General features: G+C 47.9%; 1 protein-coding gene across 1 annotated transcript in view; it reads left to right on the plus strand.

Annotated features, from left to right (window-relative positions):
* The first annotated feature begins 272 nt into the window (after positions 1 to 272).
* WNT5B (Wnt family member 5B) overlaps positions 273 to 23217 on the plus strand; it is a 109665-nt gene continuing 86720 nt past the window's right edge. Inside the window, exon 1 of the mRNA XM_086714418.1 lies at positions 273 to 944. Within this exon, the coding sequence (XP_086570544.1) occupies positions 939 to 944 (6 nt within the window). The 5' untranslated portion in view covers positions 273 to 938. The remainder of the gene's footprint in view (positions 945 to 23217) is intronic.

Here is a 23217-nt window from a genome sequence, read left to right on the forward strand (position 1 = left end):
TTCCGGGAGGAGGCCGCGGTTGTGCTGGGCCGGGGGAAGGGGGAGGGCGGCGGGCCTCTGGGGCGGGCCCCCCACCCCCCGGCACCCCCGCGTCCAAGCCCGGGGCCGCTCTGCCGAGGGGCGGAGGGACAAGACGAGTGCGCCCGTGGGGCGGGAGGCAGGTGCGGAGTTCACGGTCCCCGCGCCTGGGAGGAGCCCTGGGGAGGGGTGTCGCGGGCTCCGCTGGTGGGAAGGAGGGAGCCAGGGGCCGGCGCGGCTGCCGGGGGGCGGGGAGGAGGCGCGGGAGGCGGGGCGGAGGCGGCGGAGCCCCCGGGATCCACTCGCCCAGCGCCGGCCTCTGCACTCCGAGCCGCGGCCGCCACCCGCCCCGCAGCCAACTCGGGGCCGAAACTTCTTCGGGTCCCGCGCTCCGGAGGAGAGCGCGCAGCCCTGCGACGACCGACGGCGGCGGCCCGAGCCAGGCGCCCCGGGTCCAGGGCCTCCCTCTGGCTCGGCCGCGGGCTCCGCTCCCCGACCGCCCCCGACCGCTGAGCTCGGGGGATCCCGGGCGCCGAGCAGGGAGCCCTCCCGGCGGCAGCCCGGTGCGCGGACTCCGAGACCCGGGACCGCCGGGGGAGGGGAGGTTCCGCGGCCCCCGCGGAGTTGGCTCCAGCGTCTGGGGGGCAGAGCAGACGCCCCGGCGGGCCCCCCGGAGCGGAGCGCGCGGGTCCACGCCGCCAGCCCCGCGCCGGGCGGCGGATGAAGAGTCCGGTGCGGGGGCCGGAGCGGCCCGCTCGCTGAGAGGAGCCGGTAGGATCTGCTCCGGGCGTCCCCGGCGGGGCAGAGCCCTCCAGACCGCAAGCCGGCGCGCCCGGCCGACCCAACGCAGCCGGGCGCTGGAAGACCCGGGCCGAACGGAGCGGCCAGCCAGAGCCCGCGGGCCTGCCAGGCGGCGGGACATGCAGGTAAGCGCCCGGCTGCCAGCTGTGGGAAAGGGAGCTGGCGGGCCTCCGTCGCCGTCCCCGGACCCTGGCCCCCGGCTGTCGCCGCCCGAGAGGCGTCCTCGTCCTGGCTTCGGCGGCCGAAACTTCCCGGAGCGCCCCGACTTAGCGGCCCCCTGGGCGTCCGCCTGCGCTCGGCTCCCGGCAGCGGGAAGGGCCGAGGGGCGGCGCGGAGGCTCCGGGGAGCGGGGCCCTGCGCTCGGCGGGGAACCTCGCGGCGCTTGGCTCGAGCTGGCGGCCCCGGGTCAGGTGGGGGGCAGGGAGCGCCGGGGAAAGCGTAGTGCCCCGGCCGCGAACAAAGCTGGGGCGACGGACTCTCCGCGCGCGACTGCCTCCGGTGAGCGTGCGGGGCTGGGCACCGAGGGCGCGCTCCTGGCGGCGGGCAGGTAGGCTAGGGCTTGCTCGCCCACCCCCTGCAGCCCCGGCGCCCGCCGCAGTCCTTCCCCAGGGTAGCGCGACCGAGGAGGGGGCCGGGGCAGCTGTAGCCCCCGGGCGCGCCCAAGGACCGTCTCTGGTCCCTGCTGAGTGCGAGCCCCTTGGAGCTTCTTGGTCACTTTTCCGGGCTTGGTCGGCCCAGCTGGACTTCTGTGCTTGAGGTCTGCGCCCCGCATCAGCAGACTGGAGCGAGGACTACATCTGTATTTTTTTAACCCCCAGGAGCGGGGTTACTTTGGTGCCCGAATTCCTGCCTAAGCCTCAGAGCAGGTAAAGCGCTGAGTGGAATTGGGAGCTTTCTGTTTTCTTTCATTGCTCCTCCGCTCCTGTGCCTCATCCATCCCAGCCCCGGGAGAAGGCGGGGGGGGGGGGGGGGGGGGGGGAGGGTGCCCTAGTTCTCCATTTTCTCGTGGAGCCTCAGTGGATATTTGGCCATGCACTCTAGTCAGAGCCACATTTCCTAGATATTTCCATCCTGCGAATCACTGTGAGAGATGATTCAATTTGCTTGGAGCATGATTGCTTCTGTTTTGCAAGAGGGAAACTGAGGTGGCTCAGGCCGTGGGTTGGTTACCCAGCTGTGAATGGAGGCATTTGCTCTCCACCCTGTCCCTGCCCGCCTCCCCGCCCCCCCCCCCCCTTCACTGCTTTGCCACCTGATCACATTGGCAATAGCTTTCAGTTACTACCACCCTGGGCAGAGTTTTAACCTGGTACCTGGAGAGAAAGGTTCAGGATCATATTACGAGTCCCTTGAACTGCTACAGTAGCCCAGGAATGTGCCCACTTGACAGAGAGCTGTCATGGGGCATCTGTGCCATGTCATCCATGTTGGTGCAGAAAACCTTGGGCCAGCAGGGCAGGGCCAAACACCAGCACTTAATGCACACATGTGGGTGGAACCTTAGGGTGACTCCTTCTGTGGCTGGCCCCTAAGGCAACATAGGGCCCTGGGAGAAGCAGGCACACCCTCAGAAAGCGTGAGGACCCTTTCCTGGACCCAGCCACACCTCCTGCTGTCTGATTCAGCTGTGGGCTTTACTTATCAAAGGCAAGACTCCCAATCTCAGCCAGGGATGAGTGGATGCCAGGCCTCAAGCTTGTGCCCACACGCCTGTCCAAGGCTCACACACACAAGTCCTGGCAAACACACCGACCTATGAGTGGTGGTTTTTCTCCATTTCAAAATAGTGTCTGTTCTCTCTTTGACACAGAAGATTTGTGGTTATAAATAGCAAGAGGGAGGTGTGTCTCCTGGGAAGGAAAGGCAATGCCAAGAGACCTCTTTTGCACAGTTGTGAGCCAGGAGCAATGTAGCTGGGCCCTTCATTGTGATGCCAAGTCCATGAGCCCAAGAGAAGAAGCAGACTTAACAGGGGGTCTGTCTCCACACTCAAACATGCAGGTGGAACTCACACCAGGGTAGGAGCTGAATGGAATACAAGGACCTAAAGAGACAGTGGTGGATAAATACCTAAGGGCAGCTGTGAGAGACAGCTCCTCTTTCTTTCCTGAAGAAAATCAGACAGAGGGTGTGTGGCACACTGAGGGCATTGGAAGCGGGGGCTTCTGACTGCCAGGGGTGCAGAAGCCAGCCTTGGAGAGTTTGCTGGCCCTCTTCCATCCGTGGATTTCCTACTTTCCCAGGCATTCGCTTCTTATGTATTTGAGTATGAATATATGAGTGAGGGTGAGTGAGGGTGTGTGTGTGTGTGTGTGTGTGTGTGTTAGGTGTTTGCTCAGGATGTCTGAAACCAGTCCCCTCTTAAGTTCCTTTGGTGGCTGTAATATCTCGAAGGGTATCTCACTGACTTGAAAAAAAAAAGTTTTCTAAGATTTTTTTAAAGCCCAAAAGCGTAAGTGAAAGGGATACTGCCAAATTGCTGGGCGCCATATGCTGTGAAAAGCAAAAATCTGGGATTGTTATTCACCTGAATATCCACCCCCCCTTTTAACTCTAGTGGCAGCTGAAAGATTTTTTTGTTTGCTCTTCTTCAAGAAGGGCAGAGGACTAGGCTAGTCTGTTCTAATTTTTACTTCTAAGATAGTTCTGTTGGTTTCTGGATTGCCACATCTGGCATCTCCAGCAGGGGAGGAAATTTTTATATGAGGTGATAGTCCTTGCCTTCTCTGAAATAAAAAAACATGTCCACAAAAGCTTTCCTGTTCACTCTTCTGGTTTGGTCCTCCCTAGCTCCTTTTCAAACTACCTGCCATTTATCTCTGTAGTCTTCTAAACAGGTCTTCCTTCAGACTCCACCTTTGTTCACCCCCACACCTGTACACAATCCTGAGTGTTTGTAACTCCTTCAGGTCTCTTTAAGACTCACAACAGCACTAAGCTATAAAGATCCTCTAAGGAGGAGAGAATATGGAAGCTCCCCAGCCTCATCTGGGCATCCCTGCCTGGTTTCTACTGAGCATCTTTAAACTGTATGTAGGAATCCAGAAAAATCCAGCAGAGGGGTTGGGAGTAGATACCATGATAGAGATGATAAGGTCTGGTTGTTTCCAAACTGAGCCACCTTTTAAAGTAATAATAACCTTCTATCCAACTCTGAGGGGCATGGTTTCTAGCTTGTTGGTGGAGCCAGGAGCCAACCTGGGAGCCCACCTGCTGTTGGGGGTAGTTCCTGTGCCCTTCCTTCAGCGACAGGTCCCCCAACTGCGCAGAGCAGGTGACTGCTCCGCTCCTACCGGGCCCCCCCGCAGAGGCTCTGTTTACCTGGCTAAATTTAAACCTCCGCCCCCTCCATCCCAGTTTGACCCTCTGGCTGGCGGTCTGGCCACGGGGCTGGCTGATCCGGCAGCATTTCCTGACTTCTTTGCCCCTGCGGTTGCAGTTGGGTCTTTTTGTGCTGCATGAATCCTCTTCCAGACTTTCTAAAGTTGGTCTCTTTCCTCCCTGCTTCTCCACCCATGTGGCGTTCTTCCCAACTCCTTTCCTCCTGGGTGACTTGGAACCTGGTTTGGTACTCGAGGGAGACCCTCCAAGTGCCGCGCATGGAGGTTTTAGGACACGTAGACACATGTTGTCACCGAAGGTCCCCAGGGCTGCCGGTGCTGACTGACCCAGCCCCGCCCGCCTGGTCTGGGACCCCCTAAGAGCAAGTACAGTGCTGGCGGCAGTTGCAGTCCTTAAAGGCACAGGAGTGTTTTCTCAATTTCTTTTTGCACCCCTAAACCTCCAACCCCCCCCCCCGGCCCCCCTCAGATCCCAACCTGTCTGTATGTCCGGTTCTTGGCATCAGCGTCTTTTCCTGTGGTGTTGCAGGGAAGGTTATTTACCCTGGTGGGGATGGGGGGCAGGGGAGAGGGGCGGGAGCGAGGTGCATTGCAGCTTCTCCTTTTGAGGTGTCAGCTCTCTCTTCCATAAAATGAGGGCGCTGGAGGCCCTTTCCCGTGCTAGCGTTCTGTCGTCTTCAACAGCTTTAGCGGATTCCGCTTCGGAAATCCCTGTGCCTTGGCCGGGCCCGGGGAGGGGAAGCCGCCAATCAGAGGAGGTGCGTTCCCACCGGAGGGGCGGGCTGGCCGGCTGCTTTCACAGAGTTACTGTTTCACAAACCGTGGTCGCGCAGGCAGGGTTTGTGGTCGCGCCGGAGGCTCTGGTTGTGCTCCTGGCTTTGGGCTCCGGCCTGGCAGGGGCCTCTGTGGTTAGTCGGCCTCCCGAGGAGAGGATTACCGCGAGGCTCCGTCTCCAGCTTCGGGTGACTTGAGGCTGGGTTTCCAGCCCTCTCTCCTCTACAGCCCCCTTGAGCCCCAGAAATGCGAACCCCTCAAAGGTTGCTCTTGTCTGACTAATTGATAAAGGGTCAGGAGAGGATTTCCCCAGGCCTGGGAAAGCTTAGTTAGAAAAGGCAGTGGGTTAGAAGTTTTTGGTTTGCAAACGTTAGTCCCCAAAGGTCACTGTGGAGTTATCTAGAATGTTCAGTGGGTAGATTTGCTGATTCCTGCTGGGAGAGCAAAAGATACGGTAACAAAGCTTTTCTGACACTAGCTGGGGGTGATCAGGTGTGCTGCTGTGGGTCCTTTGCTCTCCTTCCACAGAAGGGGAGCTCGGCTCCCTGCACTTGGGGCATCTCCTGGGTCTGAACCAGGACTCCTGCACCCTCCTGCGTTTCTCTTTCCAGCAAATATCCCATGTGATCCGTCTTCCATTGCTGCAGGGGGCTGCAGTTCAGAGGAGTCTCCTCATAGATCATCTCTAAGATTATGTACTTCACCTATACTCATTGAGAAAGTTCTCCTGGAAAAAACTGAGTAATGAATTACTAAATATTTCACCCAGATCTTGTTTGGGGTGCATGAGTTGCAATCCAGCTAATTAAACCTTAGAGCGATTTTGTATATAAGGTTAAAACTGGAAACTTCCAGGTCGCACTCTGGAGCAGGAGCTGGTGAATGGGACTCAGGCTGGGAGGAGGGGAGAAGAGAATGGGGAGGAGTTCTAGACTGCACTATCAGATTATGCCCTGAGACCTGAAGCTATAGAATCCCAGGTTGGCGAAGACAATGAAGACCTGGGCTTTGGAGTCAGGCTGCCTGGGTGTGGAACCCCAGCACAGGTAGAACCTCCGGCCAGGTAGGTTACCTGACTTCTCTGTGCCTCAGTTTCCTCAGTTGTAAAGTAGAAACAGTAACATGATACTTATGTGTTTGCTGTGTGGAGGGGTGTAGTAAGAATTAGTGTGTATAAAGCACTAAAACTGTGTCCAGGACTTTGTAGGACTGTAGAAGTGCAATGTTACCATGCTACTGATGAAGGCCTGTTGGCAGGACAGGGAGAACTACTTGGCCCCTGCCCCCTACTTGCTCTGCATTTAAAGATGGAGGCTGTTTTGTGTGGGACATTAGCAGCACACTCATTGCTTAAGTCAGCATGTGCCCTCCAGTTCTCCAGGGAGCCTCATGAAGAACACCGACCCTGTCCAATCAGGCATAGATGTTTTGATCGTCGCATCAGTGGGAATTGAGGGTCCCTGTTTGTGTAATGACCCATAACAGGAGAGCATAGATGTTCAGGGGTGGCTGTCGTGAAGGGAGGGAAAAGTGGGGCACTCTTAGGAGGAGAGTGGATTCTGATGTGGTCCTGTAGAGTTGAGGACTGAACAAGTCTCCAGCTGAGAGGGAAGGGGTCTTGCTGACCCCATCTCAAAAAGTCTGTTGTTTTTACTAAGCAGATGCTGAAACATTCCCTGTATTTGAAACCACTCAAATTCTTGACGTTTGTGTTTTCTTATTCTTAAAAAGGTAACCTCTGTGATACCAAATCTCAAATAAGCTTTAAATATAAAGGGGAAGATCAGATTTGAGACTTTTCCTTTTTCCCCTGGGCTGGATGTGTCTACCACCGTGAGAACAAATAGTACAGTTACTTAGAAAAGAGACACTTTCAGGGTCTCATTCTCCTGTGTCCCCAAAGGCCAAGCAGGTAGCCAGAATGCATGAGGGAGGAGCTGAGAGTTTGTAATACAATAGTGAGTGAAGGAGAGTTCCCTGTGGCAAATTGAGAGGTATTCCCACTTAAAGGCATTCCAGTTGAGACATTTAAAATTCGTTTTGTTGGAGGGGGGAGGGCTGGGTGGCTCAGTTGGTTAGGCATCGACCCTTGTTGATCTCGGCTCAGGTCCTGATCTGGTTCATGGGATTGAGCCCAACGTTGGGCTCTGTGCTGATAGTGTGGAGCTTGCTTAGGATTCCTCTCCCTCTCTGCTCCGTCCTTGTGCATGCACCGCTCTCTCAAAATAAATAAACTAAAAAAAATGTTTTTTTTTAAGACTCATGGTCAACCCTCCCAACACCTCTCTCTGTGTTAGGGAGCCTCAGGCTGACAAGCAGGGACCCCCTTGCTTTCCCAGCTAAGATCCCTTCTCCAGAATGGATGTGAGGCTGGCTGCCTCTAGAGGGTTGCATTGGGTCCTTTAATTTGTCAAAACCCAGGGATTACCCATCCCTAGTCCTAATCTCCTAACCTAATCTCCCAGTTTCTCAAAGAGAATGGGGCCTCTTTCAGAGGTGTCAGAAACAGAGCCATTACAAATGGGGTTTCTTATAGACTTTGTGTATCATTCGTGATATTCACAGGGAGCTCTCACACCTCCCAGAGAATACCCTCCTTACCTTCACTGCAACTTGAAAGAAATACAACCCAGCCCTGCACAAAGGTCTCCCAAGCTCACCACAGCCTCCAGCAGTTCCCTCTCCACATCCACTTCCTGCCACTAGGTGTGCATGATGTTACAGAACCCCCCCACCCCCCCACCTCATTCAGGGCCTCTGCACCTGCTGCTCCCTCTGATTGGACTGCTCATGCCCTCCTCCCCCCCCCCCCCCCCCCCCCCCCGCCCCCCATTTGGGTCTCAGCTTCTCAGAGAGATCCTGCCAAGCAGAACTGTCACCTGCCCCCAGGCACTCTGTTTCCTCTGGAGCACTTACCACCATCTGTAACTCTCCTGTTTATTCTTTTTTTTTTTTTTCTTAAACGTTTATTTATTTTTGAGAGAGAGCTCTCACAGGGGAGGTACAGTACAGAGACAGGGAGCCAGAGGATCCGAAGTGGGCTCTGTGCTAATAGCAGAGAGCCCGATGTGGGGCTCAAACTCATGAACCTTGAGATCATGACCTGAGCCAGTCAGACACTTAACCACCTGAGCCACCCAGGCGCCCCTATTAGTTCTTGTTAAAAGTCTGCCCCTGCCCCATGTTTGTCTTGTTCTGCACTGCATCCTCAGAGCGAAAACAGTGTCTGAACAGTGTCTGAGGTTAAAAGATAGTCAAGCTATATTTGTTACTGTTGATCTGAGGGCAATGAATTGTGTAGCATGTTCATTGCTAGAAATAAGCCCATTTTGCCTAATAAGTATGCCATCCCTTACTGATTTTCTGATGATGGTTGAATTATTCATATAACAAATATTGATGTAGGCATGTCCCAGGTGCTAGAGATATAAGACATAGTTCCTGAACTTCAGTAGCTTTTGTTCTAGAAACTTCTACTGCATGCAGATAGCAAGTGTGCAGTACTTCAGAAGCTCTCAACTCTTTTATTCTCCCACAGCCTATGCGTTAGACCCATCTTTGATCGTGCGCATCACAGGCAGTTTGGGGATGCAGTAGAGGGCGGAAATGCAGAAGGAACAGGAAGCCAGAGGAAACCGTCGAGGCCCAATGGTAGATCCATGACTTGTAGCACTGACCTGACCTGTTGCTCAAGCTGGGTCCTCACTTGCTCTCAAGGGGATCTGGAACATCCCTCCATGCTGCCATTACTGGTGGGATATTTTTCACCCATGTGTGTGACCAGATTGAGAGACAGTGAAGAAACTGATTTAGGAGTTCCCTGGGTATCTTGTATCCCAGGCACTCAGTCATTCCAGATTGGCACCATCTAGAAGTTACTAGATCTCATCTCTTTGGTCCTAGACTGCTGAGCACAAGCATCCAGGAAAGCCACATCGAGTATCTTTCGAAAAGAACTGATAGGAAAAGCTCTCTAGTTTGCCACAGGCAACTGTACCACTACCTCCTGTGATGTGTCATAGCCTAGTTTCCCTTCTCTGTCACTGGCAGCGGCTGTCCTGGTTTCCTTTATCTCCTCAGACCTCTTCTCTCCTCTGCATCCATTCTGATGGCTGTAAGTACTGTCCCCTTCCTTCCCATCTCACGTTTTAATCTCCTGCCTGCTGGTCTCCCCTGACCTTCAGACTGGTGTGCCCAACGGCGTAAGCAGTGTCTCGTCTAGGAAGTCGAAGAGGCATCCCAGCCTACCTTCTGACCTCTTCCCTTAAACCTGCTCTTCGCACAGGCTTCTTCTCCTCACCCTTCCTGTTGCTCCACCATAAACCCTGGAGTCGTTCTTGATTTCTCCCTCTCACTGCCCACATCCAACCCACCAGGGAATCTTGCCAAGTCTACTTTCAGAAGATACTCAGATCCCTGACTGTTTCTCACCTTCCCCACCCCTCTCCTGTCTCATTCCACCAGCAGCTCTCTGTGGGATCACAGTGATGGACGGACTCCTCCCTCGTCTCCCTGTTGAACCACATCAGATTGTGCCACTGAGTCCTCCGCTGGCCTTCCATCTGGTGCAGGAGAAATGCAGAGTCCTTACGACAACTCACTCGCCTGGCCGATCTGACCCTTGCTTCCCTCCGTGACCTCTGTTCTCTCCCTTTGCTGCATCACGGTGACCTTCTTGCTGGTCTGTGAGCCCAGCAGGCACGCAACTGCCTTGGGGCTCCGCACTTTGCTTTCCCTCTACCTGCACTGCATCCCACTCTCCTGCTCCTTCCTCTGGCCTTCTGTCAAATGTCATGTGCTTGTGATCTTCCTTGACCACTGTATAAACCCCAAACCTCCTACCTATTCCCCACCCCCTTCTCTGCCTTACTTTTCTCCATAGCACTTATAACCATTGAACGTGCATATTTATATATATTTTACATATTTGTTCTTTGTCTGATTCCTCTTTCTAGAATATACACATCACAAGGGCAGGGATTTTGTCTGTTTTGTTATGTAGAACAATGCCTGACTCGTAGTGGGTGAAGGAATTGAAAGAACGGTGAGGGTCTCTCACATCACATGGAAGGGCTACAAGTGGAAGAGGTGGTCCTTCCTCGGCTCTGTGGTTTCCCCATTCTTCTTCCCCCTCCCTCACTGGAGGGCAGACGCGGGGCAGCTGGTGAGACTGTGTGGCATACCTCTCTTTGTTCTAACTGACGAAATTAAGACAGGTTCATTGAAAAACAGAATTTTTTTTTCATTTTTTCAATCCATTCATATTTTCAGGGAAAAATATTGGAAAAATAAAAACATTAATTCCAAGTTAGAGGTAATCATGGATAATATTTTGGAGCATTCCTTTTCAGTCTTCTCTGCACATACGTGTACAGGCACATATGTGTTTGTAGACGTGTGTGTTCCCTACGTGCTTGCTCCTTTCCCAATGGTGACACCTTGAGGATGAGGATGGTGCCCGTGCCCCTCCCCTTCAGTACCTCACAGGGCCTGGCCGGAGCAGGTGCACATAGGGCCGAGGAACAAGTGTGTGGTCTGTCACCTGGTGAGCAGTTGTAGTCTGTGTGGAGCCAGGCCCTGGGTTTCTTTGCCTTTTCGTCTCATGAGCCACAGGACCAGCGTAGCATCTTTACCACTTGTGTTTCCTTATAGTTCTAAAACCGTATGTCTAAATCTCACCCCTATTGATTGTTTTTGACCTGATAATTCTTGGTTGAGGAGGGTTGTCCCGTGCATTGTAGAATGTTTAGCCGCATCCCTGCCCCCTGCCCGCTAGATGCCGGTAGTGCTAAGTCAGAGTGTTGCTAGACATTGCCAGCTGTCCTGTGGGGGCAAAACCTCCCCCTGGTTAAGCACCACTGTCCTAAAGTGTGTCTGTTGTCTCCCTTGTTTCCACGTCCCCTAAATCCTTTGGAATTGTCACTCGTCTTGCATCCTGTTTCTGTGCCACTGCCTGAGTGTGAGTTTTTATGCATCAGATGTGAATTATGGCCCCAGGCTTCTCACCTGCTGTCTGTCCCTGGTCTACCCACACAAGGGCACCCCTCACCCTGCTCGCTCTAGGTCCCTCTCCTGCTCACAATTCTTGGGTGACTCCTCCTTTGCCTACTGAACAGACATCTTTACTCTGCTGTTCAGTGCCCTTCAAAATCTTACCCTAACTTACCACCTTTCCAGAGTTCTCTCCTACTGCTTCCCCTACTTCTCAGGGTCTGCTCATGCCTCTTGTTCCTCTCAGACTCCTTCCCTTCCTTTTTGAAGAACCTACCTGTTCTTCAAGGTATGGCTCAGATGCTACCTCCCTGGCCACCTCTGTCAGAAATGATCTCTCTGTGGCTTGGAGTTGGCTTCCCGAAGAGCTGTTATATCAGGAGACATTCGTTATAATGGCCCTTTTCACACTTTGCCCTATATTGTAATTACTTGTGATGGGGTCTTATTTTCACCACTAGTTGTGTGGTTGGCTAAGCTGTCTTCTCAGGTAGAAGAACTTAGGTGAGTTCCCACGTGCAGCTAGGACTATATGTACCCAAATCACCTCAGGTGATTTCCCTCAGCCATCCTACTGATTAAACGGATGCCCAGCCAGAAGAGGCTTTGTTATTTACTATGTACTTGTTTAAACAGAGTATCAGCTGGGGTGCCTGGGTGGCTCAGTTGGTTAAGTGTCTGACTTTGGCTCAGGTCATGATCTCACAGTTTGTGAGTTCAAGCCCTGCGTGGGGCTCTGTGCTGACAGCTCAGAGCCTGGAGTCTGCTTCAGATTCTGTGTCTCCCTCTCTCTCTGCCCCTGTCCTGCTCATGTGTGTGCTTGCTCTCTCTCTCTCTCTCTCTCTCTCTCTCTCTCTCTCTCTCTCAAAAATAAACATTAAAAAAAAAAAACAGAAGAATTGAGTATTGTATAATTTGATTTGTTTCAACATTGAGGAGGCAAAGGAGACCTGAAAATTCACTTATGTGCCAGCAACTTTTTATCAAAGTACTGTTCAAAGCTCTGCAGCTCCTGGCTCTTTGGAATTTTCCATGAGGACCCAATCTGAGAGGTGGATTCTGAATAGCAGAAATGATACCCTACATATCTTTTCTTCTCTCTTCCCAGTGACAGTCCCAGCATTCAGCACTGTTTTTACTTGCTTAATAATATTGATAAATTAGTGAGCTGGTAGCTTCAATTTTTTTAAAACAATCTTTAAGTTTATTTATTTATTTAAAGAGAGAAAGCACAAGTGGAAGAGGGGCAGAGAGAGAGGGAGAGCAAGAATCCCAAGCAGGCTCCACACTGTCAGTGCAGAGGCCAATGTGGGGCTCAAACCCATGAACCACGAGATCATGACCTGAGCCAAAGTCTGACACTTAAATGACTGAGCCATCCAGGTGCCCTGAGCTGGTGGCTTCTAAAGAGGTTATAACCCCCAGTTTAAGAAAGCTGGTCTTGAATTGTCTTTTTTTTAAATTTATTTTATTTTATTTTATTTTATTTTTTGAATTGTCTTATATCATCAATACTAAGATACATTTTCATATATCTGAGATTACGATGCATCTTAAAAACATTTTTTAGGGGCGCCTGGGTGGCGCAGTCGGTTGAGCGTCCGACTTCAGCCAGGTCACGATCTCGCGGTCCGTGGGTTCGAGCCCCGCGTCGGGCTCTGGGCTGATGGCTCGGAGCCTGGAGCCTGTTTCCGATTCTGTGTCTCCCTCTCTCTCTCTGCCCCTCCCCTGTCCACGCTCTGTCTCTCTCTGTCCCAAAAATAAATAAACGTTGAAAAAAAAATTTTTTTAAAAAACAAAAACATTTTTTAATGTTTTTTTTTGAGAGAGAGAAAGACAGAGTGTGAGCGGGGGAGGGGCAGAGAGAGAGGGAAACACAGAATCTGAAGCAGGCTCCAGGCTCTGAGCTGTCAGCACAGAACCCAACCGGGGCTCCAACCCATGAACCTCAAGATCATGACCTGAGCCGAAGTTGGATGCTTAACTGACTGAGCCACCCAGGTGCCTGTAAGATGCAACTTAAAATCAGTATGTGTCATAGTTCATTTGGGAGAACTTTGCAATTTAGAATCCGTAACATCTCATAAATAAGGTAATGTCATTGATCACTATTTACTAAGATGACCTGATGTCATTTCTTGGTACCCGCCTTAGTGCTCCCTTGGAAATGTGCTACTGTTATTTTGCCAAATAGGAGAGTTAGAGAGTCACCTTCATGTTGAGCATCTACCAACTAAGAGTTAAAACTGAGATAGGAAATATTAGGCAAAGACCAGATGTCCCATGGATCCTGGACGCTGTTGTTCGAGGACTCTCAGTCTCCCAGGCAGTCACTTGGGAATCAGAAGTCTGTGGTTTCTGCCCCTGTTTACCAGGGATCTTGGGCAGAAGATACCTTGGACAAGTCTCCCTGTCCTCATCTGTAAATGGGTTTATAACGTAGCCCTGCCTTGTTTAACTCATAGAGTAGTTATTAGGATTGAGACAGTGTGTGTGAAAGTGGTTTCTAACCAATGTAAGGCACTGTGCCTACCTGTAGGAAGATGTGTGGAGTGGAAATGTGACCCAGACGGAGACTTTTTTAAGTCCACTGACAAAACGCATCTCCAGGTGACTCAGCAGTGACTCATACCTGGCACTTGTCTTATTTCTTTATTTCTAGGAAAGAGTCTTTGAAACTTTGCAGAAGCTTGTCTGGTGAGGTAAAATAGTATCCCAAAGGATCAAAGAGAAGTAACATCCTACAACTAGAATATGCACTTTTTTGCTTTTTTTCCATTTCGTATTTTCCTGTTTCACTGCCTTGACATTGGAAATTTAGTCAGATAAAGTATCATTAATATTAACACAAATATCTTTTTCATGAAAGAGTAAGTCTAATCTCTTATGTACAGTGCTTAAGAAATCAAATTCTGAGCCCAAAAGGTACTGGCCCAATCCTGGCCCCAAAACTGACCAGGAGTGGGAATATCGCACAGAGGTGACCTTGAACAAGTTACCCACAAACTTGACCTCAGTTTTGTCATCTGCTGAAACCCTTAAAAGGCCGTTGTGAGGATTACACAGAATGCTTGGAAAGCACTTAGCAGGGCCTTGCACATAGAAATCACTCAGTAGATGTTTGCTCTAATTGTGCTCCTGAACAACCATGAGAAATGCTATTGTGCAGTCACAGTAACTAGTTCTGCTGACACTATCCAAAGCTTGGTTGTGTCTGGAAAGAAGGGATGGAGTTGGTGTTATTTTCATAGTTAAGCACGGGCTTTAATAAGCTACACAAGCATGTCAATTCAGCAATTATCTGACCTCAATAACATTGCATTTCAGATACGGACAGTGTATTATACTGTAGCCAAATCAAGAGAATCCTGGTCAAAAGCTTACCAGGTAGCTTTTAAATATTTTTCTTTCATATGAGATTCTTGAAGCATCCTGTTAACCATCCATGTGCTGAGGAGTAGCCTTAAGTGGCATTTTTTCTCCTTAAAAACTTGCGATGCCTGGCGGTTCCTGAGTGGTTCAGTCAAGGTAAGCATCAAACTTCAGCTCAGGTCATGATCTCACAGTTCACAAGTTCAAGCCCCACATTGAGCTCTGGGCTGACAGCTCAGAGTCTGGAGCCTGCTTCAGATTCTGTGACTCCTTCTCTCTGCTCCTCCCTTGCTCGCACTGTGTCTCTCTCTCTTTCAAAAATAAGTAAACATTAAAAAAAAACAACTTGCGATGCCTGCCCTCAGAGAGGGAGTTGTGGAGAGATGGTGTCCGGCTGAGATGTCTGGCTCAGTAGGGGACACACGCTTCTGAAAAAATACCATGAACTTACTTCCACAGTCTGTTTATAGCTGCAGGTTAGGGAAAGTCTTAGTGCCCCAATTCAGACTTCATACATTCTGCCCTGTTCCTTCACATGCCGCCCTCTGTTGCCACAGCTGAGCAGCAGCGATGCTTACTTTTCCTTTTCAGTCAACTTTATTGAGATATAATATGCATACAATAAAATTCACAGGTTGTGAGTGCACACACTTCAATAAATTTGGGCAGATATATACAACCATGCAACCACACCCCAATCATATTTTGACTTCCTGAGAAAGTCCGCTGGCAACTTGCAGTCTCCACAGACTCCCCGCCCCCCCCCCACCTCAGGCAAACACTGATCTATGTGAGTAAGTCACTTTTACCTATTCTAGAATTTCACACAAGTAGAATTATACCAGAATTCTCAGTTTTTTCTTGGTGTCTGGCTTCTTTTGCTTAGCACAGTATCTGTGAAATGTGCCCATGTTGTTGAGGTATTAGTAGTTCCTTCCTTTTTATTGCTGAGTAGTATTTTATTGAATGAATATGAGACAGTGTATCCCCTTTTGGTAGATATTTGGATCATTCTAGATATTTGGTTAATATAACAACCTTTTTTTTTTTAATGCTTATTTATTTTTGAGAGAGAGGGAGAGCAGGGCAGGGGCAGAGAGAGAGGAGGACAGAAGATCTGAAGCTGGCTTTGTGCTGACAGCAGGGAGGCCAATGTGGGGCTCGAACTCACAACTGTGAGATCATGTTCTGAGCCAAAGTCGGATGTTTAACTGACTGAGTCACTGAGGCACCCCAATAATCTGGCTTTTAATTGAGATATTTAGTCTTTGCATTTAGTTCCATCTTTACAATTTTTATTTTGAAATCAATGTAGACTTACAAAAATGCTGCAAAAATAGTTCAGAGAATTCCTGTATATACTTCCCTTAATTTCCCTCATATTAACATTTTACACAACCGGTGTGCCTGGGTGGCTCAGTCAGTTGAGTGTCCAACTCTTGATTTTGGCTCAGGTCATGATCCCAGGGTCATGGGATGGAGCCTTCTGTTGGGCTCCATGCCGAGCGTGAAGCCTGCTTGGGGTATTTTCTCTCTCTCCCTCTGCCTCTCTCCCCCACTCTTGTGCTCTCTCTTAAAAACAAAAAATTTACACAAGCACAGAACAATGGTCCACAATAAGAAATTAGTATCGTTTGAGTATTCGTAAGTAATTCACAGATCTTCTTCCAATTTCGCCTATTTTTTTTCCTATTGTCTTTTTCTGCCCCTGGATTCAACCCAGTATCTCACTTCCAGTCAGTGACACTTCCTCAATGTTTCTTTTGTTTTTCATGACCTTCACATTTTTGATGTGCACATTTAAAGAATGTTCCGGTTTGGGCTTGTCTGATGTTTTCTCAGGATTAGATTGTGGTTATGCATTTCTGGCAGGAATACTACAGACGTGATGCTGTGTCCTTCTCAATGCATCATATCACAAGATACATAAAGTTAGTATTTCTTACTACCAGGTGATGTTAACTTTTGATCATTCGATTTTTTTTTAAGTTTATTTGGACAGAGAGAGCAAGCGGGGGAGGGTCAGAGAGAGAGGAGAGAGAGAGAGAGAGAGAGAGAGAGAGAACCCCAAGGAGGCTCTGTGCTGTCAGCATGGACCCCATGGATCCATGAGATCATGATCTGAGCTGAAATCAAGAGTCAGAGGCTTAGCTGGCTGAGTCACCCAAGCACCCCTAATCATTTAATTTTTGATATGCTTTGATTAAAGTCTACCATATTGCTATTTGTTTTCCACTGATCTCCTCCCATTTTTGTTGTTGTTATTGTTTGGTTTTGGTGGTCCTCTACGGCTGCAAACATCCTTTGCTTCTCAGGGTCTGTTTAGAATCAACATCACACCTCTTCACAGTCCACACTTTACAGAGTTGATATTTTACCTATAGATTTAATCTATAGGGTTACAAACCCCTATTTATAGTTATTGCTTTTGCTTTAAACAGTCAGTTGTCTTTTAGGTAAATTATGAGAAGAAGGAAAACAGTTTTTTCTACTTTACAGTCTTATTTATCATTTCGGTTGCTCTTCATTTTTTCCTGCAGATCCACGTTTCTAGCCTGACAGATATGCTTTAGTATTTTTTTGTAGTGCAGGTCTACTGAAAGTGAATTCTCTCGGCTTTCATTTATCTGAAAATGCCTTTATTTCATTCATCCTTGTTTTTGAAGGCTAGTTTTGCAGGGTATAATTTTTTTTTCTTTCTGTACCTCGAAGCTGTTGTTTCATTGTGTTCTGACCTCTGCCGTTTTTGATGAGAAGTTGGCTAGCTTTTTAAACGTTTTTGTTCCTGGACACAATGTGTTTCCACAAGACCCAGTCCCCACTGCCTTCAAGATTTTATCTTTATCTTGCAGAATTTTGACCATGATGTGCCTAGGCGTGGCTCTTTTTACGTTTATCCTTCTTGGAATCTGCTGAACTTCTTAGATCCATCAGTTATAGCAGGATTCATCAACTTTGGGAAATTTTAGTCATTATTTCTTCTGATGGGTTTTTTCTTTTTTTTTTTTTTTTTAATTTTTTTTTCAACGTTTTTTATTTATTTTTGGGACAGAGAGAGACAGAGCATGAATGGGGGAGGGGCAGAGAGAGAGGGAGACACAGAATCGGAAACAGGCTCCAGGCTCCGAGCCATCAGCCCAGAGCCTGACGCGGGGCTCGAACTCATGGACCGCGAGATCGTGACCTGGCTGAAGTCAGACACTTAACCGACTGCGCCACCCAGGCGCCCCATGGGTTTTTTCTTTTTTTGGATGCCCCACTATCATCCTTTTATTGTTATCTTTTAATTGCATTTAGTTTCTGTTGCTGTGTCTTAATGCTCATTGACTCTTCTGCCATCTCCAATGTGATGTGAAGATTATCCAGTGAATTTTTCATTGTAGTTACTGTACTCATTAGATCTTAAATTTTCATTTGGTTCTTTATATAGTTCCCATTTCTCTGCTGAGATTCCCTTATTTCCATATTAAGACCATATTTTTATTATGTTCTTTGAACATACTTTGCTTACTTAAATGTAGTTATAATAGCAACATCAAAGTTTTTGTCAGCTAAGTTGAACACCTAGGCCTGTCAAATTTGATTTATTTTGACTATTTTGTCTCAAATTTTTCCTATTTATTTATTTATTTGTTTATTTTTGTCTGGTGATTTTCTATTGAATATTAGATGGTAATAGGTTTTAAAGACTCTGGATTTTGTTAGCATTCTCTGAAGTGTGTTGATTCCTGTTTTGGCAGACAGTTAAATTGCTGGCTAATCACTGTGCCAATGTAGGTTTGGTTTAACACTTTGTTAGTGAGGATCTGTAGAAAGCACAAATTTTAATGTAGCAGGACTCAAACTGTAACTTCATCTTTCCTGCAGGTCTTGTTAGGGCTCAGCGTTTTTAATTTTTTTAATTTTTTAAAATTTTTAAATTTTTTTAATGTTTATTTTATTTTTGAGAGAGAGAAAGACAGAGCACAAGTGGGGGAGGGGCAGAGAGGGAGGGAGACAGAATCTGAATCATCCTCCAGGCTTCACACTGTCAGCGCAGAGCCAGATGTTGGGGCTTGAACCCATGAACAGTGAGATCATGACCTGAGCTGAAGTCGGACACTTAACTGACTGAGCCACCCAAGTTCCCTAGGGCTCAGTTTTGGATTTTATTAGATTGAGTCTAGAAGAAGTCTTACTGTAGGGCATGGCCCTTACTCGTATGGCATGTGTCAGCTGGATTCCAGGGGTGTTAACTACCACTTACTATATATATATATATATATATATATACACACATATATATATATACACATATATACATATACATATATATAAAGTTTTTTTGAGATATGATTCATATTCCATACAATTATTTGAAGTGTACCATTCAGTGTTTTTTATTATATTCACAGAGTTGGGCAACCATCACTACAATCTATTTTAGAACATTTTCATCCTCCCCCCTTCAAAGAAACCCCACCCCTATTTGTAGTCATTCCATTTTCCCCAGTCTCCCTACCAGTCCCAGGCCACTACCAATCTGCTTTCTGTCTACATATTTGTCTATTCTGGACATTTCAAAAAATGGAATCATGCAATATGTGGTGTTTTGTACTGGATTCTTTTGTTTAGCATAATGTTTTTAAAGGTTAATCAATGTTATAGCACCTCATTTCTTTTTCTGGCTGAATAATATTCCATTGTATGGATATATCACATTGTATTCTTTCATCAGTTGATGGACATTAGGGTTTTTACTTTTTGGCTATTATGAACAATTTTGTTACCAATATTTGTATGCAAGTTTTTGAGTCTCTTGGGCAGACACCTAAGAGTTGAATTGTTGGGCCATTTGGTAACTCTGTGTTTAACCTTTTGAGGAACTGGCAGGCTGCTTTTCAAAGTGTCTCTACCATTTTACAGTGCCACCAGCAATGGATGAGGCTTCCCATTTCTCCACATCCTTGTCAGCACTTGTTATTATCTGACTTTCTTATTATAGCCATCCTAGTAGGTATTGGTATGGACTGAATTATGTTCCCCTCAAATTCACATGTTGAAGCCATAACTCTCAATATGATGGGATTTGGATATGGGGCCTTTTGTAAGGTCATAAGGGTGGAGCTCTCATGATGGGATTAGTGTCCTTATAAGAAGAGATACCAGAATGCACATACTCTGTCTTTGCCTTGTTGAGGAGGTGACTGTCTACAAAATAGGAAGGAAGACTTCGCCAGAACTTAACCATGCTTGCACCTTGATCTTGGACTGCCAGCCTCCAGAACTGTGAGAAAATAAATTCTTGTTGTTTAAGCCATCCAGTCTATGGTATTTTGTTATGACAGCCTGAGCAGATTAAGACACATTTGAAATGATATTTCATTATGGGTTTGATTTGATTTGCATTATTGGCCATTTGTATATCTTCTTTGGGGAAATGTCTATTCTGATCCTTTGCCCATTTGGAAAACTGGATTGTCTTTTAATTATTGAGTTGTGAGTGTTCTCTCTCTCTCTCTCTCTCTCTCTCTCTCTCTCTTTTATGTTTATTTTTGAGAGAGAGAGCACGTGGACCTGTGTTTGGGGAAGGAGCAGAGAGAGAAGAATCCCAAGCAGGCTCCACTCTGTCAGTGCAGGGCCCAACAGGGCTCAAACTCATGAACAGTGAGATCATGACCTGAAACAAAATCAAGAGTCAGACGCTTAACTAACTAAGCCACCCAGGCACCCCGAGTTGTGAGTGTTGTTAATATGTCGTGGCTTTTTAGATCTTATATTTGCACACATTTTCTCCTGTTTTGTGGGTTGCTTCCTCTTGGGAGCATTGTTTGCACCACTAAAGAGGAAAGTTCAAAACATATTGAGCAGCTAATACAGGTCTCTGAGGCATCCTGCATTGTTATCAATAGATGAAGTGACCTGAACATGTTGAGAGAAGCTGGTTAAGCTGTGATAAATTGCCAAAATACAAATTGCTTATATAGAGAGAGTATTTAATGTTGTTAATAAGTAGAAAATCCTGTAATTGTCACTAATATTGTTAAGGTTCCAGGAGCTCAGAAGCCTAGGGACTTTCCTTTGGAACAGATGACTTGTGCATCAAAGCCCCATCTGACAGTTGGCTTGTTGAGTAGGAGTGTTGGCTGAATGAGGCACCTAGTGGTTAGAGCTCAGGGATCTTAGGAATGTCCAAATTCCACAGTAACTTGAGCTTTATGTCCATAGTGTCTTTGCATAATTTTAGAAGCTTATACGTGAATGAAAGTCCTGAAAATAAAAGTAAATTTTTTGTAATGGAAGCATGTATCATTATGTGTTGTGAGAATTCTTCCTCCGTTCCCACAAAATACTACATGGTGTGTGTCTGTTAAATGTGAATTGAAATTAATTTAGTTCTGTGTTTCATGACACCTCTCAAGATAATTGGAGCTAATTAGAGATAACACAGGATTCTAATTGAACATTATCATCTTGCTAAATATTTTGGAAAGTATTTCTAGGAGTCATATTTCAATGGCATGTCCATCATTGAGCGTGAGTCAAGTCTCCCACGCCAGCCTGTTCTTTCCATCAACTAGCAAGCTTGTAGTTCATGGGAATCATTTTCCCAGAGCAGGTGATAATACGATAATGCTTTACATGTGTGTGTGACCTCAGGCAAATCATTTCACTCTGCCATTTGCCCATTTGTATGGTAGTAAGAAGGCTTTGAGGTGTTTGGATTAAAGATGAGATAGACAGGTCCTGACTTGGAGAGGTCTGGATTGGAGAGCTCACCATCTGCCCTCAGGCCGATACTTGCCTTTCCTGAGGAACAGTTTCTTGAGGAGCTCATGTGTGTGCCCCCACTTCCCTGGGGTGTTGTGAGGATCAGTGCAGGGATGTGTGAGGGGACTTTGAAAATGGCCCTCTTGTCCTCAGATGCGAAGGATCACGAGAGGTACTGTTAGGGCTTTTTGTCGGTGGCCACCTTGTTGCACAGATTGCCCACATCAGAATGGGCATTGAGAGAGGCCCGGGAGGCCCGGGACAAGGAATGTGGGAAATTCCCACTTTGGGGCTTTTGCGAGTTCTCCAAACCGATGGACAACGTGGGCCCAGATTGTTTCTGTACAGTCCTGTTTACTAGGCTGTCTCACGTGTCACTTCCCCCAGGTGATTTCTGTGGTCTCGGGAGATCTGAGAATCCTGTGTTCTGAACTTGCTGTCATTTCAGAGCTGCAGAGGCTTGTTAGCATGGCGGCATGGCAGATCCATTTAATCCTTATGGAGTTCCTTCTTGGCTCTTTCCCTGGGGACACGTTTTCTGTCAGCCACCCCATATCAAACATGCATCCGTGCCTCAGCTTCAGGATTTAGAAGGGTACATGAGGTGAAGTGAAGTAAATGAATTCCTGTGGACAGCCGTTTTCCCTCCAACATACGCTGTGCTTTCTTCAGAGGGGATCTTTCTCTAGAGGGGAAATAAAAACCCTTTTTAAGACAGATAACTGAGCCATGTGGCTCACACCCATGCATTAAGGTGAGTGTAGACAGTTGGGATTTTACTGTGTCCGGTTGTTCTAGCAGAAGGCAAATCGGGTGTCCTGAAATACGCTGGGGCCCCTCAGGGCACTGTCGTGGAAGACGTCCTACGGTGAAGGTGCACATATGCTTAGAATCATGATGGCAGCTCTGGGTTCCACAGACTGAAGTCAATTCACCAGTCACCGGGGCAGATGCCCTGCCCTGCCACCGCGGAGGGTCCAGCATCAGACAATGGCTCTGATGCGGTGACAGGGAGCCACTGCCATCCCAGGACCTGCACAGTGATTCTGGCGCTCCACCCTTTGCCCTGTGGTGACAGCACGAAGCCTGGCGTGGGATCCTCTCTCTCCCCCCTCCCCCTTGCATGAGTATGCTCTCTCTCTCTCAAAATAAATGAACATTAAAAATAATAAATAAATAAATAAACAAATGAATGAATAACTCAGTCATTTCTTCAGTCACATTACTCACATGAAGTGACAACAATATGAAGAACTGTAACCAATTCTGCCATTCAGAGGTGATAACGGTTTTGTGTCACAATGGCATAATTTGCAACATTGAGATTTGTTTGGCAGTGTTGACATTTGCATGCAGATTTCGGAGTTGTTCAACTATGATAAAATGTGTGCTTGAGTGTCAACTTTCATTGACTGATGCTGGCTTCCTTGGATTGTATACTTTGTTAAGAAAGATTGTGAGGCCAGGTGTGGGTTTAGCAGGAAAGATTGCCGTGATCCATTCCTGATGTCTTCTGATTGGCATCTGGGTAAGGTTAGAGGGAGAGGGGCCTATATGTGACGATTTGCCCTCCCAGCGTTTGAGTCTGGAGAACATTTAGAAGACCACTATGATAGGGGTCAGGTGGCACAATGAGATTCCACCAAGTGTGGCACAGGGATAGATTTGATAAGACTGGTCACCTATGTAGTCATGGGCAGTGACTTGGTCTACTTGAAGTCTGCCTGATTGGAACATGGTTGTGGCACTCAAGTGAATGATGATGTTAGGGGCTGGACTGAGGGGAAGTGGGAGGATTCACTTTTGGACATGTTGAATTGGAGGTGGCTAGTCCATCCAGGAAGTCATAAATATGGCCCTGGAACCCCTTTCAAGTTGAGCTGTGGAGGTCAGGAACTGAGGGTAACATGAGGGGTCAGCAGAGGTAAGGATAACCTGGAGGTGGGTCAGAAAGGGGCATAAGATACTTGAGAGACCAGTGTGGGCAGTGGAGCAAGGTCCCAGAGGCCTGGGGAGGGGAAGGGCTGTAGATTACAGGTCACTAGCAGCCTTCAGCCCCAGATATTCAGTAGCTCTTTCACCCCAAGGTTATCTGATTCTTCCCCTCCTACCTGTGATCATGCTATGCTTTCTCACTGGGAGAAAGCATACCCTTACTGGGCTGCCGAGC

Source organism: Puma concolor, chromosome B4 (genome assembly GCF_028749965.1).
Source record: "Puma concolor isolate L17-30 chromosome B4, mPumCon1.1.hap2, whole genome shotgun sequence".
NCBI lineage: Eukaryota > Metazoa > Chordata > Mammalia > Carnivora > Felidae > Puma > Puma concolor.